The 17,648-nt window shown below is 61.1% G+C and overlaps 1 protein-coding gene across 8 annotated transcripts in view; it reads right to left on the reverse strand.

The window, feature by feature from the left end:
• Positions 1–17,648, reverse strand: part of PLEKHG5 (pleckstrin homology and RhoGEF domain containing G5) — a 50,855-nt gene that overhangs the window by 4,168 nt on the left and 29,039 nt on the right. For 5 of the 8 annotated variants that reach the window (XM_060088880.1, XM_060088881.1, XM_060088884.1 and 2 more), the window contains 11 exons: positions 6,003–6,132; positions 4,969–5,071; positions 4,526–4,586; positions 4,075–4,166; positions 3,482–3,618; positions 3,056–3,201; positions 2,257–2,469; positions 1,990–2,178; positions 1,594–1,689; positions 845–895; positions 339–488 (listed from right to left, as the gene is read on the reverse strand). In XM_060088880.1, the coding sequence (XP_059944863.1) occupies positions 339–488; positions 845–895; positions 1,594–1,689; positions 1,990–2,178; positions 2,257–2,469; positions 3,056–3,201; positions 3,482–3,618; positions 4,075–4,166; positions 4,526–4,586; positions 4,969–5,071; positions 6,003–6,132 (1,368 nt within the window). Of the gene's footprint in view, positions 1–338; positions 489–844; positions 896–1,593; positions 1,690–1,989; positions 2,179–2,256; positions 2,470–3,055; positions 3,202–3,481; positions 3,619–4,074; positions 4,167–4,525; positions 4,587–4,968; positions 5,072–6,002; positions 6,133–13,099; positions 13,242–16,648; positions 16,670–17,648 lie in introns of those variants that run through there. The other 3 variants (XM_060088882.1, XM_060088883.1, XM_060088888.1) reach the window with 2 other exon arrangements.

Raw genomic sequence — 17,648 nt, forward strand, 5'->3', positions numbered from 1 at the left:
AACAAGCACAGCACCCGTTACCGCGCACTCCCCGCGGGCTGGGCCCGGCACTCGCTCTTCCTTACTGCCTTTCGCGACCACCGCAGGGGGCAAGCTTATTATCCCTGTTTTCCACGTGAGGAAACTGAGCCTCAGCGAAAGCGATCACCCTCGGCCAGGTAGCAAGGGTACACGGCCAGGTGGCGTTCACACCAGGGCAACTGATTCTGAATTCCACGCCTCTGACCACTAAGGGTCATTCGGGCCATTGGTCAGGGGGAGGCTGGGGTGATGGGCAGATGGGATCGGCGCCCCAGCCCCGCCTCAGTGTCCCTGCCTGCGTCCGACCCGGCACGTACCATCTTAAAGCCTTTGAGGAAATCCCCGGGCTGCAGCAGCGCCCGCGTGCGCCGCGCCTTCTCCAGCACCGGCGCCATCACGCTGCCCCACAGCCCGCGGTGCAGCCGCGCGATCTCGGGGACGTTGCTGAACAGGCGCTCCGCCTCCACCTGTGGGTGGGTGGGAGGTGCGCTCGGCCCCGCCCCTCCACCGGGCCCCGCCCCTGACCATCCCCCTCCCCTCCCCTCCCACCACCCGTTGGCCCCGCTCCCACCTTTCTTCAGCATGCCCCCATCCCCACCCCCTGGTTCCAGGCCCCGCCCCCTCACATACGCCGTCGTTGGCTCCGCCCCCCGGCCGCCCCACCCTTTCTGCAGCCCCAGCCCCACCCCCTGAAGCCAGGCCCCACCCCTCACCTACTCCACCAGTCAGCCCCGCCCCTGTCTGTCCCCTCCCTTGCTCCAGCCCCTCCCCCCTCCCCGCTACTTTCTGGTACTGTCCCCCCCACCCCCAGGCCCTGTCGCACCTCACACAGCAGCCCTGACTCTTGCAGGTTCAGGAGGCAGCACAGGAACAGCTGTGGGGGGCAGGGAGCACTGCAGCTGGTGGAGGAGGGGGGTCCCAGTCCCGACGCCCCCACCCAGACTCTTAGGCTCCCCTCTACCCCTTTCCCATCCTGGGAGTGCCTGAGGCAGCCTGGGACAGAGAGGGTTCCCGCTTTGAGAAAAGACGCTCCCCACGGCCCACCTGGGGGTGCCCCTGCCCAGGCCCCTCCTGGAGGGAAGCTCTGGGACACTGCCCTCACAGCCACACCTGGAACTCTCTCCTCCACCTGTGCCCTGGCTCGGTCTGGAGTTTCTGCCCGGAGGGTGCCTTCCTTGAACCCACAAGCCCAGGACAGGTGCTCCCCCAAGGTCCAAGTCCTTACACACATCCCCCAGTGCCTACCCATTCTGCCTCCTCGTCTAGGGTGTGGGCTGCTGGGCACCTGGCACATAGCAGGTGTTAAGAAACAGCCGATGAAAGGATGAGTGAAAGGATGAGGTCTGTGTTAATCAGCTCAACCTGGCAAACTCGCCCCAAGCCCCCTCGCAGTTTCCCCGGGGCCATTGGGAATCACCTCCACCCCAGGGTGTGGCCCTTCTCCCACTTTCCTTCCCCTCTGTTGCTTGGCACCTGCTTCTTCGGCAAAGGCCCAAACTGTGCTGAGGGGCACCCAGAGGAGGCCACGGGGGGCGGGTAGGCGGAGTGGCTCTGGGCCCACGCCATACTCACATTGGTGATCACCCTCAGTTTCTTAATGTAGGAGGCCTCTGTGTGCAGGAGCTCCCACACTGCCTCCTGCTGGTGGCATTGCCGCCGGGTCAGCTTCTGTGGGAAGGGCAGGGTGTCTCCAGGAGCCCCCGCGTGTGCCGGGATGGCCGGAGCGGGTGAGAAGGGTGAACGGCCCTGCACGCAACCTTTTTCCCAGCTGAGACACAGAGGCCCCCCAAGTTCTGGGCCAGCCAGTTTCGCCTTGCCTGAGTGCCTCCAAAGCGGGTAAACGGTGAGAGCAGCCTGGCAGGGCTGTCCCGTGGAACATCCCGTCACCCTGGCAAGGGCCCTGTGGAGCAGGGGGATAACGTCCCCCTTTCCCTGAGGAGGGAGGGGAAGGCCACGCGCGGCACCCACCTCGTGCCCGTCGATGAGCTCCCGCCAGCTGTCCTCCAGCCGCAGGCAGGCGTCGTCCTCGTCCTCCTCTTCATCCCCTTCCTCCTCCCACGAGTCGTGGTCAAAGCACAGCCTCCGGGGCAGCCTGGGCAGCCCGAAGAGGCTGTAGGCATGCAGCTTGCCCTCCAGCTGCTCCAGCTTGTCCACCTCCTGAAAGGAGGCCTGTGGTCAGAGTCAGGGGTCAAGGCCAGCCAGCTGCCCTGCCCCAGCCCCCACGGGCCCACATACCCGGCCGAAGGCGCTGGTGCTGGGGCCTGAGCTGAAGAAGCCGCTGAAGCGACTGGCTGCCCGGTTCTTCCAGCTGTCGCTGCCGCCACTGCTGCTGCTGCAACTACTGCTGCCGCTGGGCAGAGAGCAGCTGGAGGGCGCTGGGGACTCCTGCCCAGGGATGCTCGCCTCCCCCAGGAACTCCGACATGTTCTTGCGTCGGCGGCCAGGGGCCTGGCCGGGGAGCGGGCGTCAGGGCCAGACCCCCACAGCCCCACCCCATGGTGGGTTTCCAGGACCTCGGCCAGCCCGGGAGGCAGGAGGGTCTCTGCACGCCCCCGCACCCTGGGACGCCGCCTCTCCTGAGACCTACACGTGCCCTGGGGGCCGGAAGGTCCAGAGAGACGCAGCTGGATCCCCCTCCCGCCTGCCGCCCCAGCCAGCAGCATGAAGCAGGTGGGGAGAACACACAGAGTCACACACACACACTCAGACGCACTCAGCAGCCCAGGTCCAAGTGGATCCCCGACACACACTCAGTGACACACAAAGTCTCGCTCCCCACGCAATGTCTGCTTAGACACACACACACACACACACACACACACACACACAGACTCCTCGGGCACCAGCAGACTCTCAGAGACGAGGGACATCACCGTGGGGTATGATGGTTAGACCCAGGGAGGGCCCCGTATCCTCAAAGCCAGCCCCATTTCCCAGAAGCGGAAAGTAAAGCCCCCAGAGGGAGCAGCGAGGCGCCCAGGTGACCTCCCCCTGGCCCCTCGTCGTCCCCAGCCCCGACACAGCCCCTCCTCACCAGGATGTCCAGGCTCTCCCGGCGGCTCTGCAGGTCCACGCGCTCCTGGGTGGGGGGCCCGGCCCCGGCTGGCCGCAGGATTGGCAGACTCAGGGACTTGGAGTCCTTCACCCCCTGCTCCACCTTCCCCTCGTCCCCTGGCTTGGCTGGGGTGGCAGTAGGGACAAGTAGAGGTCCTCAACGCCCAGGCTCAGTGGAGAAGGGCCCCCAGGCCCCTCTCCCTCAAGGATCCAAACCAAGGCCTGGCTGCCCTCCCCTGAAGCCCCGCCCTGCCAACGCCTGGCACTGCCGCCCAGCAGAGACACCTGTATGGTAATGAGCTTGCTCAAGACCATGGCCAATGGGAACCTGAGCCTGGGAAGAAGCACCCTCCCCAAGGGACCCAGCCATGCCCCAGCTACCCGGCCCATCTAGTCATCTGCTCACCTTTGACCCGCAGGTAGTGTCCCCCGAACCTGTAGGCCTCAAAGGTGAGGGACAGGGGCGTGTTGGACTGGTCCAGGTAGATATCCACTTTTCCCAGCGCAATGCCCTTCCTTTCAAATACTGGCAGCAGCACCTCCCTGCCCGGGACAGGAGGTGCGTGTGTGCTGGGGGCAGTCACAGGCTGCAGTCACCTGTCCACAGCACCAGCGCCACCCCACCCGCCCAAAGGAAAAGGGAGACACCCAGGGGATCACACACAGGTCCGTGCACACACACACCCCTGCCCACAGAGGTTCACGCTCCTGCGTGCCTCTACACACGAGACAACACGCCCCTGCCCTCACATGTTCACATCTGCACACCAGGGCAGACAGACACCGTTGCATGTCCGTCCACACCCGTTCACCCCCGCAGGACTAGGCCACGTGCAGGGGCTGGGATACAAACACGGCACCCAGGCCCTCACTGCACATGGGTGGGGTGCCCACAGGTGGGGGACATGCTTGTTCACAGGCCCCCACACAGATACACACGGTCACACCCGCAGGAGGCCACACCTGCCCCCCAGCCCCGTTCTCCCCACCAAGCCCTACCCCAGCGACTTCTTCTTCATGGCTGGTACGATCTCTGTCTCGATATCCACGTTCAGGTCAAATTTCAGCGTGAAGCACTCCTTGCTTGGGTCCTGACAGGACAGGGGGTCTCAGTTCTGCACCCCTTGCCCCCTAGCCTCCCCACCCCAGGGTTCCGGATGGGAGCCCCAGCAGGGAAGTCAATGCAGGGATCTCCCAGCCCTCTTCTGTCCCAGGGAGGCACCCGGCATCCCTCCGTGGAGGCAGGAGCTCCTGGAGCATCCCCCACCTGGGCTAAGGTAAGCAGGGCTGGGCTACAGGGCTGGGTGGTGAGGGAGGGACACGCTCACTCCAGGCCCCCTCCCTGGTCCTGGAACTTAGAGCAGACGGGCCCAGCCTCGGGAACGGAGGAAAGGGCCCGGGAGGGGCAGAGGCTGTGGGCGCCTGCCCTGCCAGCCTGGGGGCCCCTTACATCTGTGTGTCTCCTCCAGGCTTTCTTTTTGGAGAGCTTCAGGCCTGTGCTCTTCCGGTCCCTGCAAGGAAGCCGGTGGGGGCAGAGGTTGGAGGCATGGGTGGGCCCTCACCAGGGTGGGATACGGGCGGGTCCCAGCTGGCTGCCCACCCCTTGCTGGCCCTAGGTGACCAGGTAACACAGGTTTGCTCAGGCAAGCCAGGACTCACGAGGGGCTGTTCGCCCTCTGGTGGCCGACCCGGGAGTCACACCCAGTGGTACCTCATGAGGTAGTCTGATCCCAGAAGCCCTGGAGGCTCACCCTCCAGGAATCCCGGCAGCAGCAGGGGCCAGGCGGGGTCTCCAGTCAGCTCTTCTGAAGCCTCTGGTCCCTGGCTCTGTGATCTGAGACCCAGCCTTGGGACCCCCCCGGTGTGGGCCATGCCCACCAACCCCTCACCTACCCCTTGCCATCCACAGAGCTCTCCTCCTCCTCCTCTATGTCCACTGCAGGGCTGGTGCGCGGGGGGCATGACCGGGTGGACACATTCCGAGCCAGGACAGAGCCTTCGGTGTAAAGTGGGAGTGGGGTTGTGCCCGCTCCCTCCCTGGCCCCCTCCTTAGCCTTCCAACACGGCCAACTCCAGAGGGACCAGGGCCTGCTACCGACCTTTGGACCCCACCCCAAACTAGCCAGGGCCCCTCAGTTCTGTGAGGGGAGGGACTCAGTCACTGCTTATCTTTTATCCATCCCCAGACTCAAAAAGACACAAGGGCCCTGGGATGACACCCCGGGTGATGCCCTGTCCCCAGTACAAGTCTGCCTCAGTTTACCCATCTATTAAATAGGGATAAAGCAGCCCTGCCTCTGGGATTGTTGCAGGAAGGAACCAAACTCCATGGCTCTTTCTTGCAGGCGTCCCCTCCCCCACCACGGTGTACACGCCCCAAGTCCCAGGAGGCCCTGGCAGAGGGGACGAGTCCTTTGGTCCCTCTGACCAGCTGGGAAAGGAGACCAGAGCCACCCCAGCACAGCCAGTTGCCGGTAGGCCGGGGCCAAGTCCCTTTTCAGCAGGAGGGGTTTCTTGTTTCCTGCTGCAAGTTCCTTCTGACCTGCCCATCCCCACCCCACCCTCTGCTCACTGGCTGCCTGGCTGGAGAATCTGCCCAGAGATCCCCTGCCCTGAGGACAAGAGGGAAGGGGACCTTCTTGCTGGGCCGGGCAGGGACAGAGGCGGGGGCAGCTGTGGGAGGTGCAGACCCATCGAGAAGGACCCGGCACCCGGTGGAGACAGACCTGCCTTCGAGCTGGGCCGGTCCCCAACTTTTTCTCTTGTTAAAAAACTTGTGGAACAAAAGGGACAGCAGTGGACTTGGGTTTCACCGTTTACAGTCAACTCGTGTCCTTCTGATGGCCCTGTCGTGATGCCGACAGTTAGCAGGACACTGTGCCCCCAGGCAGGGAGCTCTAGGGGCTGGGCACCCTCCCCGTGCTCACCTTGAGGGGGCAGGTCGAAGCGGACGTGCCCATCATAATGCATGGCACCATGGAACTTGCTGTCACAGGCCTCGCAGAGGCTGAGGGGGCCCCGGCGGTGCAGCTGCTGGCAGTCGGCGTGGTGGCATATCTGTAGGGGAAGGATGGGGGGGTGGGGTGGACGCAGACCACTGCAGTACACGGGGCTCTTGGCCCCTACGGGGGCGACTCTTCAGGTCTGACCATCCACGCCCCACAGAGTGCCTGTCAAACGCTTCCCGAGCACCTACTAGGTGTCCATTCTGGGAGATGCGAGAAAGCAAAGCCCTGCCCGCAAGGAACGCAATGCCAAAGGGGAGATTTCAAGTAGGTAACCACGAGGCGGGTGCTACCAGGGCCTCTTCCGGAGCGCAGGCAGAAAGGGCACCAAAAAGTGGAGCCGGGGCTGACATTTGGTTTGCCCATCTCAGTGTCTGAAACAGAATACCTCCCCCTCCTTCCTGCCCAGGGCCTCTGCCCTCGATTCTATGACCTGTGTGGCCCCCGAACAGCTGACCCCACCTGGATTTCTAAGTTAGGGTATGAAGCGGGTTACGGAGGAGTTGGGGAATGGTGTTGGCCTCTGGGTGCCTATGTGGTACCCACGGCCCGTTGCTTAGTGACAGGATCCCAGACTTACCCAATCGCCCCAGGCTACTCTCATCCCCACCACCATGGATGACTGTCCTATCTTCTCCATCCCCCAACCCTCCCTAACTCACTCCCCACCAACTCGACTGCCAACTTTTCTAGGGAAACAGAAGCCATCAGAAGGCAGTCCATGAGCTCCTACCACCACGTCCACCCCCCTGCCCCGGGCTGCAGGGGCTTTGCCCTGCTCCAATCCCAGGCCAGCCTTCCACCGAGACCCCCTTCTCCAGCCTAAGAACCAGGACCCCGCTCAGCATTCATCCCTCTCACCGGGTCATTCCCACGGGCAAACCAACCTGTTTCTCTCCTTCCCTTTACAGCTAAACTCACCCCTTCCTGTTCTTTCCTCCCATTACCCTCTATTTTCTTTCTCCCTGACTTTTTGTTTCAAAATATTTCAAACCTACAGAAAGTTATAAGAATAGTACAATGACATCCATACACCCTTCTGGCTTCCCCAGTTGTTCACGTTTGCCACACTGGCTCATGACCCCCCTTCCCCTGGGGAGGAAATCATGACACCACCTGAGAACACAGACCTGCTCGTGCAAAGCCCCAACACAACTGTCACACTTGGGAAACTAAGCGATGAGACTTAGTCCACCTAGAGTCTACCTTGGCATTTTCCCAACTGTCTAAATCATGTCCTTTATAGATTTTTTTTCCCACGTGGGATCCAATCAAGGTTCACATGTACATTTGGTTTTGTCTGTTTATCCCTTTAAGAATGAATGTCCGGGGCTTCCCTGGTGGTGCAGTGGTTGAGAGTCCGCCTGTCGATGCAGGGGACGCAGGTTCGTGCCCCGGTCAGGGAAGATCCCACATGCTGCGGAGCAGCTGGGCCCGTGAGCCATGGCCACTGAGCCTGCGCGTCCGGAGCCTTGTGCTCCACAACGGGAGAGGCCACAACACTGAGAGGCCTGCGTACCGCAAAAAAAAAAAAAAAAAAAAAAAAAGAATGAATGCCCGGGGACTTCCCCCGTGGTGCAGTGGATAAGACTCCACGCTCCCAATGCAGGGGGCCTGGGTTCGATCCCTGGTCAGGGAACTAGATCCCACATGCATGCCTCACCTAAGAGTTCGCATGCCCCAACTAAGGAGCCCATGTGCCCCAACTAAGGAGCCTGCCTGCCACAACTAAGGAGCCCACGTGCTGCAGCTAAGGAGCTGGTGAGCTGCAACTAAAGAGCCCACCTGCCACAACTAAGCCCTGGTGCAAAATAAATAAACATTAAAAAAAAAAAAAAGAATGAATGCCCAGGACTTCCCTGGTGGTCTAGTGGTTGAGAATCCGCCTTCCAATGCAGGGGACGCGGGTTCGATCCCTGGTCAGGTAACTAAGATCCCACATGTCACAGGGCAACTAAGCCGGCATGCCACAACTGAGACCCGATGAGCCAAAAATAAATAAATAAATAAATATTAAAAAAAAAAAAGAGAGAATGAACGCCCTAGTTTTTTTCCCCCGTCTTTCATGACACTGATATATTTGAAGCAGCCATGCCAGCAGTCTGGCAGAAAGCTCCTCCACGTGGACTTGTCTGGAGGTCTGGGATAGTTTCAGGCTGAGCACTTGGGCCAGGACGCCAGAGGGTGGACTGTGTCCTCCACAGTGTCAGATCACCTGGGGATCTCGCTGTACTTTGTAAAGTCGCATTTTCTCTTTGTAATGAGGAAGTCATCTTAGGGTGACACTTTGAGATACCCTGCTCCCCAGCAATCGCACACTCCAGGGCTTTAGCCCTTGTTGATGGCTTTTGCCTAAATCAATTATTACTACAATGGCTGCAATTGGAGATTTTCTAATTCTTCCATTTTCCCTCAGACCCTCTCCCATCCAGCTTTGGCCCCCTCCCCAACTCACTCTTCTCAGGTCCCCAGTGATGTCCACGTTTCTGAGTCCTCTCGTCTGTTCTCCCGGGACCCAGCATTTGACACAGGTGGTCTCTTGGGAACCATTTCTTCCTCAGCCCCCAGGACCCATGCTCTGCTAGTCCCTCCCCTCTCAGTCCCCTCGCCTGCTCCCTGCTCTCTCACCATCCGTGGACCCCTTCTCATTTCATCCCCATCCACCCTCCAGTGACTCAGTCACTCTCATGGGGAGGGGCTCCCACAGTGCACTCTCCAGTCGGGACCAAGCATCTCCAACTTAAAACGTCTGCACGGGGACTTCCCTGGTGGCGCCCTGGTCCAGGAGCATCCCACATGCCTCAGAGCAACTAAGCCCATGCGCCACAACTGCTGAGCCTGCGCTCTAGAGCCCACGAGCCACAACTACTGAGCCCGCGAGCCACAACTACTGAAGCCCACATGCCTAGAGCCCGTGCTCCGCAACAAGAGAAGCCACCGCGATGAGAAGCTCGCGCACCACAACGAGGAGTAGCCCCCACTCGTGTAGAACTCGAGAAAGCCTGTGCACAGCAACGAAAACCCAACCCAGACAAAAATAAATACATTTATAAAAAAAATAAAACATCTGCACGAGCTCCTGAACTTTTCCATGCAGCACCGTCCATCTCAATTACTATCAACACCTTCCGGGGGTGGTGATGTTATGGGTTGAATTGTGTCCCTCAAAAAGACAGGTTCAGTCCTAACCCCCAGCACCACAGATCGTGACCTTATTGGAAAGACAGGCATGGCAGATGTCATTCGTTAAGTTGAGGTCATACTGGGGTCTGCAATCATACAGCATAGAGTATGGAGTAATCGTATGACTACTGTCCTTAAAAGAAGAGGAAAGAGACACAGAGATGGGACCCACAGGGAGAAGGCAGCAACAAGACTGATGCATCTACAAGCCAAGGAATACGGAGGAGCTCCTCGACGTGCCAGAAGCTGTGAGAAGCAAGGAAGGATCCTACCCTGGAGCCTTCAGCGGGAGCACGGCCTGCCCACACCTTAATTTCAGACTTCCGGCCTCAGAACTGAGAGAACAAGCTTCTGTTGTTCTAAAGCCACCCTGATCTGTTACGGCAGCCCCAGGAAAAGAATACAATAGGCCAAACACCTCGGGGTCACCAGTGATCTTTCTGTTATTCCCCCACTCAGGCAAGCACTTCTGCGGGCTCCACCCTTAATATCCGTAGCTTCAACCTGGCCACCCTCTCCAGGCCACCTCAGGCCCCAGCCCCGGCCCCCATGGGCTCTTAGCGGGGTGACAAGGCCTCAGAGCTGGTCTCCCTGCTTCCGCCCTTGAGCCCAGTCTGCTCTCCGAGAGCGGCCACGGTGGACCCAGGTCAAAGAGGAGTCACACGTGCCTCCTCAAAAGCCCGCAGCGGCTCCCCATCTCCTGTCGAGGCTGGTGACCTCAGGGGCCTCCGGTCCTGCGCTCCCATCCCGGCTCTGTCCACCGCGCCCACCAGCCTCCCGCCTTCCGACGTGCTTCTTCTTCGACGTGCTCCCCATCTCCTGTCGAGGCTGGTGACCTCAGGGGCCTCCGGTCCTGCGCTCCCAACCCGGCTCTGTCCACCGCGCCCACCAGCCTCCCGCCTTCCGACGTGCTTCTTCTTCGACGTGCTCCACCGCTGAGCCTGGGCTGCTAATGCCTCAGCCCAAAATGCTTTTCCTCAGACGCTGAGATAACCAGCCGCCTCCCTTCCTGCAGACCTTCACTCAGAAGTCCTCGGCTCACCCTTCTAAGGTTTCATTCCTCCGCGCTCCCCGTCACCTCCTCCACCCCGCCGCCCGTCTCTCCTTCAGGCTTCCCACTGGTGGACAGTCTGTGTGCTTCACTTTGTTGCCTCCACACCGCCAGCACTACAAGGACAGCAATTTTGGCCCGTCGGGCTGGCTGCCTGGTCGCCAGTCCTAGCCGCTCAATAAATACTGGTTCAATTATTAATTATTAAGTAGCGTGATGGAGGATCACTGGAGATCTTGGCTGGAGAGAGTCCGATCAGAGATTTTCAAGACGACAGACAGGGTGAGGATGGGTTAGACAGCAGAGAAAGTGGCCCGAGAGAGGAGGAAAGAGGGAGCTGAAAAAGTCTGATCACTGATAACATGGTCCTCATGTGCCTGGGGCTGCACTGGGGGGCTCCTCATCCCAGAAGGTGGGGGCTACGATTGTCTGTACTTTACAGATGAGGAAAGTGAGGCTCAGAGTGGTTAAGTAACTTGTCTAAGGTCACACAGCCAGTGGAGTCAGGACTTGAACCCAGGGTATGTAGCTTCAGAGCCCACATTTTCACCACATTCACACCATCTCTTGGGTAGTGGAGAAGGGAGAGAGGAGTGGCGGAGGCTGGCTTCGGGTCAGCCTGGGGGGCTAAGGAGACAAGAGGAAATCAATTATATTGAATAGTTTTATGGTTGCTGTTTTGGCTCTTGTGTCCCTTCCGCTCCTCCATCACACAGAAAAGGAACATGGACAACAGAAATGACAGCTGGCAGGAGGCAGACTACAGAAGCCACTTGCTCCAGGGGTGTCTGGCTTCTGGGGGGCTGGGCCCTGGGCATTATGGCCCATATTCCCGATGGCAGCCTGAGCACCAGGCGCCCCGCACTTCCACACCCTTCTTGAGGGATCTTCAAGTGTGTTCTTGGTGCTGGAGGCAAGGGTGAGGGGCACCCTAAGCAGAGCAGCTGTTTCTATCTTCACTTGATCTACTGCTAAAGTGTGAGGACTCCCCTGGCGATCCAGTGATTAAGACTCCGCGCTCCCACTGCCGGGGGCGCGGGTTCAATCCCTGGTTGGGGAACTAAGATCCTGCACGCCGCGTGGTGTGGCCAAAAGACTAAACAAACAAACCAAAACATTTTTTTAAAGTGTGAAAACCCCTATTCTCCTCCATGGCTCTGCCCCCCACCCTCTGGCACCCCTGGGGCACTTCTGACAGAGGGCCTGGCTTTGCAGATGCTGGGACCCACGGCCGTGAGCATCACCTCTTGACAACAAATCTGGGGAAAGCACTTGTCTTTTCCTCCCAGGAGTCCCACAGCCTGCCAGCTCGGCAGCCCTCTTGCCCTCTGTGTCCAGCCTGGCAGCCAGGCTGGCACAGGTGCCCCCCTGACCCCTTCCAGGCCTCTTGCCATTTCCCTGACAGCTTCATTTTTCTGATTCCAGGCTTGGCATTGGGCAGTGGGACTGCGGACCAACCAGCTGCCCAGGCCCTGGTCTCCTGCCTGGACATGGCAGGAGCCATGCTAGGTTGTAAGCGTTCGGGGGTGTGTGTGTGTGTGTCTCTGGGACCCTTGCAGCCCAAGTCCCTGGTTCTGTGCCACAATCTCATTTTTAAACCAATCCAGTATATAGATGGCAGATTTCACAAAGATTCACTCTTTAAGGCAGATTTAGCATTCAACAAATATTTATCAAGAACCTACTATGTACCCTGCCCTGCAAAGACCCTGGGCTGGAGAGACTCGGGAACATTCATTTCCCAGCACCGTGGTGGGCCTTGTTTAACTCCGCCACAGCTTCTCCTTCTCCTCTTGCTACTGCTATTACTACCAGACACTAATGCTAATAATAACGACGGGAACCCAGCTGGTGGCTGACCCCCTCTGCTCCCATCTTCCCAGCAGCCCCCAGGCTCAGGGACACCAGTGGCCGTGTGAGTCAGGCCCAGGATCTGAAGCAGGTGAGTATTCAGCAGGTTTGGTTGAGGATGAAGTTCCGAGAACCCCCAGCCCCACTGGGAGGCGGAGGCTCGGTCGGGCAGAGCCCACACTGTTTGCTCCCCACCCCTTCTCTCACCTCCATCCCCTCCAGGGTTGGGGGTCTCCCCAGCACTATAGCGGGGCAGCCCCTTCCCAAGGCCAGACTCTTGGGCCTCTTCTCTCAGACCCAGGGTCTACTCCCCACCTCCTTGCTGCCCACCACGCCCACCCTCTGAGGGGAACAGCACCCCAGCCAGCCAGAGACGGATAGCAGGGTCCAGGACCAAAAGTTCCCAGGACTCAGCCAAAGAGGGGCGAGCCCACCAGATGGAACAGCCAGGTCACGCTGCACCTCCAAAGGCAAAGAATGGACCACAATTTTACAAATAACGGGGGGCCTGGCCCTTTGGGGGTCATGGTCTAGGCTGATCCCCACAGGGATGGGGGCACAAGAAGTCAGTCTTCCCTGTCACACCAGGGTGTTGGCCAGAGGCAGGAGTAGGAGGGGTGTGGGCAGGGCCTGGGCAGAGGAAGGAAAGGGGGAGGGGTGGCCCAGTCCAGGGCCTGGGACCCACAGGTGTGTCCGGAGTCAGCCCCAGACGCAAAAGGCCAGGCGCTGGCGGTCTCCTCCGCTGCCTGGCACCCTTGGTGCCGGGGTAGGGGACACATCCCAGGCCCCCAGCCCCTCCTCGCCCCCCGCACCCCCGCGGTGTGCACCGGGGGCAGGGGTCTCGGCCGCCGCCTGCCCATCCGCTTAGAGACGCGCGCGGACGAGGGCGCGCGCACCCGCCCCGGCCTCCCCGCCCGGCCCCCCGCTCCCCTACCTGGTCTTCCCCGTGGCGGCCGCGACCCCCCGCCCAGCCGGGCTCGGAGTCCCGGGAGGGCAGCTCGGGGCTCGGCCTGGAGGCCGCGCGGCGCCCGGAGACGCCGGGTCCCGTCCCCATGGCGGCCGGAGGAAGCGGCGGTCTGCGCCGCCCGCCGGACAAAGCGCGGAGCCCCGCTTCCTGCCATTGTGCGGCCGCGCCCGCCCGCTGAGCGCGCCGGGACCCCGGGGGCGGGGAACACCCTCCCTCCCGCCCGCAGCCCGGCTCTGACCCCCAGCCCAAAGGTCCCGGGCTCAGAGGGTCCCTCCCGGACCTCCTCCTTCCTCCAGGGGAGCTCCTTGGATGCTGGGGGCAGGGGGCCCGCCGGGGACAAACGCCCTCGCCTTGACTGCGGAATCCCGGCCCCCGCCCAGTCCCGCGGGCGCCCCACCCTGCTCAGACCTCCATCCCGACCCCAACGCACACGGCTGGGGCACAGGAGATCCCTCCCGGCCCAAAGGGCATCTCAGTCCCCTCCCTCCAGCCCTGGGGACCCCCGCCCCAGAGTCTCAGCCCGGGGGACCTCTTCCCCCTCCCCCGAGGGAGCTCCCTTAATGCTGGCGGCAGAAAAGGGGGGACCGGACCAGGGACACATCCCCCTCCGGATCCTCAGACCCCGCTCCTTGTCCAGCCCCGAGGACATCTGTCTCTGCTCTGACCACCGACTTCCCCGCTTCAGCCACAGCCGGCGCTCAGAGGCCCTCCTGAGGGTCATCTTAGTGCCCGCCCACAATCCAAGAGACCCCCGCCTCAGGGCCTGAGCCCGGGGGAGCCCTGCTCCCACTGCCCAGGCCAGTGGTGCTGGCAGAGCAGAGGGGCGCCGGTGACCACAGGTGGAGGCGGCGGGCGGAAGGCAGGCGCGTGGGGCGGAGGGGGTAGTCCTTGGGGAGCATCCAGGAGCACAGAGAGACGGGGGCGTCGCGGAAAACCCCGCAGCCCAACGCAACTTTCCGTGAGGCCCCTGCTGCTGTGGGCTGGTCCCTCCGGGCCTGGGGCCACGCGTGAGCTTCCGGGTGCCCTACCGCCAGGGGGCGCTCATCAGAGACTGGCGAGGACGCCGACCAGGATTGGGGTGTGGTGCCGGGGTCCCCACTGTAGGTTGTCAAAGCGCTTTTACACTCATTCCCGGGAGGCGGAGGCGGGCACTGTTATCTTCATTCATCGCGTGGCGGATAAAGTGAGGAAAAAGTCCACAGGCAGGACTGACACCCAGACTTTTTTTTTTTTTTTTTTTTTTTTTTCTGTACGCGGGCCTCTCACTGTTGTGGCCTCTCCCGTTGCGGAGCACAGGCTCCGGACGCGCAGGCTCAGCGGCCATGGCTCACGGGCCCAGCCGCTCCGCGGCATGTGGGATCTTCCCGGACCGGGGCACGAACCCGTGTCCCCTGCATCGGCAGGCAGCCTCTCAACCACTGCGCCACCAGGGAAGCCCGACACCCAGACTTTTGACTCTGGGGCTCTGGAATGGCCTCCCTGGGGAAATCCTCAGGACCCATGGGGGAGGGGGACTGCTGTCATCAGCCCCCCCATCCCCTAGTCAGCTCCCCCTCAATCTGGCTCTGGGTGGAAAGAGGGTGGGAGAGCAGCAATTTATTCGGGCCAGGAGCTTTCCAGGACCCACTCTGCTCCCAAATCCTGAGCCATCCCCTGTCCACACCACTGGCAGATCTCTTGTAAACTAAAGCCTGATCATGTCACTCCCCCACAAACCCTCCTGTGGCTTCCCATCTTGCTTAAAATAAAATCCCAACTGTGGCCTGACTCCTACCGTGCCTTCTGGCCAGTTCCACAGGGTGGTCCGCCATGCTGGCTTCCTTCATCCCTACAACTCACCAAGCTCAGAGCCTACACCTCTGCATTCTCTGTCTGGGACACAGTGTGCCCCTGATCTTCCAACAGCTGGCACTGGGCCCCACCTTAACTTCTACCTCCCAAGGAGGCCTTCACCCTTCTCTCAAAATACATAGCCCCTTGCCCAAAATCAAACCCCTTACATTGAATTATTTCCTCCGAAGCAGCTATTACTCCCTGAAATTATTTTATTTCTTTGTTCACTTCTTGATTATCACTTTTCCCTGCTAGACTATCCTCTCCAGCGGCCAGGAGTCTTGGCTGTCTGGCCCACGCTTCATCCTCGGCACTTAGAATAGTCCTGGCCACCGTAGGTGCTCCGTGCAGACTAGATGATAAATGGATGAATGAAAGCAGAGGAAGGGGCTTCATGCCAGAGAAGGCCACTGGGGCCTGAAAGGTCTTGGCCAGGATGTCCCTTTCTGTGGCCAACGGTCAACAAAGCTTTCCCCACTGCTTGTCCACAGGTTCTCTCCTTCCTCCTAGCATCCATGACCTTGGCTTGCTGGCCCCAGGCAGGTCAGTTTCCACCTCAAAGCTTGGAGGTGTTGCACATGCCCCCTGCCCCTACTGCTGCACCCCCCCCACCCCGTGGCCAGCCACTGAGCAGTCCCAAGTGCCCAGGCCTGTGCCAAGTCCTGTTCACTCTTCTAAAAGACCATAAGAAGGAAACACTGGTACTACCCCCATTCAACAGACAAAGAAACTGAGGTTCGGAAAGGTAAAGTGACTTGTACTAACAGCAGATGCCCACTGGACCACTACCCATGTGCCTCAGGCACAGGGAAGGCATGGGGACCTGAAGACCAGCCAAGTGGTGGTTTGGGCAGCAGGGCCTTGAGGCCCACCCCCTTGGGGACAGGGCAGATCCCCAAGCCCACTGGCCTGGGGTAACCAGGTTGCATCAAGTGGAGACCATCAGGACTGGGCCAGGACAGGTCACCAGAGGTCACCTGAGTGACCAGGTTCTGGCCACCCTGAATCATGCTCCTGCTTGGGTCCTCCGTCCAGGGCTGGGGCTGCTCCTTAGAAGGCCAGGGCCCTGCTGTCCCAGAGCCAAGAGTGCAGGGTCGAGGAACCTGCAGAGCAGGGGAGGAATGGCACCCCAGGCCCCTGCACCAGGGGAGGGAGGAGGCCTCAGCAGGCTCTGAGGTTCCTACCTCCTCTCTACACGAGAGAGCTGAAATGGCCCATGCGCAGGCCCAAAAGGTCCCGGCCCCTGACTCCCTGGGGAGGGGGCCCCTCCCCAGCCCAGCCGCAGCTCCAGGCTCATGAGTCAGGACTGGCTTGTTGAAACTGATACCCAGAAACCAGATGCTGGGGCTGATGAATAATGGAGTCGCCAAGGCAGGAGCCCCCCTCCCACTCCCGCCCAGCACCACCTCCCCAGCCCCAGAAAAGCAGAGGCCTGTGGGCATCCCCTCCCCCACAGTGGGCTGGGGCCCCAGCCTGGTCTGCAGTGGGAGAGGCAGCTCCTTGTCTAGGAGAGGTCACAGGTCTGGGCCAAGGTCTGGAGCCAGTTCTGTGTTCTGTCCACAGAAGACTGGCCTAGAACCAGGAGTTGGGGCTCCCTGGCCAGGGGGACACCCTTGCCCAGGGGCTCCCTATCCGAGCTAAGCTCCCCTGGGAGCCTACCAGCCCCAGGGCCCCATCTGGTACCTTGGAAATCCAGGGGCGGAGGCCGCATGCGTGGGCACGTCGGCCGGCGGGGAGCCAGCTCTGCCAGGCTGCTCTCTTGCTCCCAACGGCCCACCTGGCTCCTCCCTTCCCCTAGGCCTCGGCCTCACCCCTCATCCTCGGGTTCTGGGGTCCATCCGGACGCAGAGCCTGCCCTAAGGCCCTGCCCTGTGCCGGGCAGACGGCAGGGGTGTAGAGCAACTCTCCGCAGGCCAGCCCTACTGCACCCGCTGCAGAAGCCAGCAAGGGCCCTTCCTCCCCAGGGAGCCGAACAGCTGGGACTGGTCGGTGCTAGGGGGAGAAGGAAAGGCTGTGGTCCATGAACTTCACCTCCTGCCCAGTCCCTGCACAGATGTGCCAGATCCTGGAGCCAGGACCCCGGCATGGCAGCCTGTGCCCTTCTCCTGGCGCCTCTTTCTTCAGAGCCACACGAAAGGCTCCTTGGGAGGGTGTGGGGCAGACAGCGCAGGCCTGGGCTGCGGGAGACCTGCTTCTGGGGCCCATCTAGCCCTCTGCCCTTCCCCACCTGGGTGAAGAGGGCACTGGCCAGTTCTCTAGAATTTTCTATCTAGGGATGGCTGCTGGGTCCCATTGTGTGCCTGGACTCTGGCAAAAGGGCAGAGGAATAGTGAAATCCTCCCAGAGCCCCCCAGACCTGGGGAAGGCAATGGAGGAATCTGTAGGGCCCCGGGCCCCCTGCGCCTCCACGTCCTCAGTCCTTCATCAAGGTGGGCGGGGCCTCTCCTGGCTTCATGGGTCCTGTCCTCCTGCCCTTCCCCCTAGCGGGGGCCAGGCTTGGCCTAGGCTGCCTGAGGTGCAGACTCTCGCGCCCCCTGCCGGCCTCGAGAGGGCTTTCCGCCTGGGACCGACTCGGACGCCCAGATGGGGCAAGGTCGCCGAAACCGCCCAACCAAGCCGCGCCAAAGTCCCTTCAGATGCCCTCGCCCCACCAGCAGCCCTCACACCAGGGCTGGGGCCCTGC

This window comes from Mesoplodon densirostris, chromosome 2 (genome assembly GCF_025265405.1).
Source record: "Mesoplodon densirostris isolate mMesDen1 chromosome 2, mMesDen1 primary haplotype, whole genome shotgun sequence".
In the NCBI taxonomy this organism is placed as follows: Eukaryota; Metazoa; Chordata; class Mammalia; order Artiodactyla; family Ziphiidae; genus Mesoplodon; species Mesoplodon densirostris.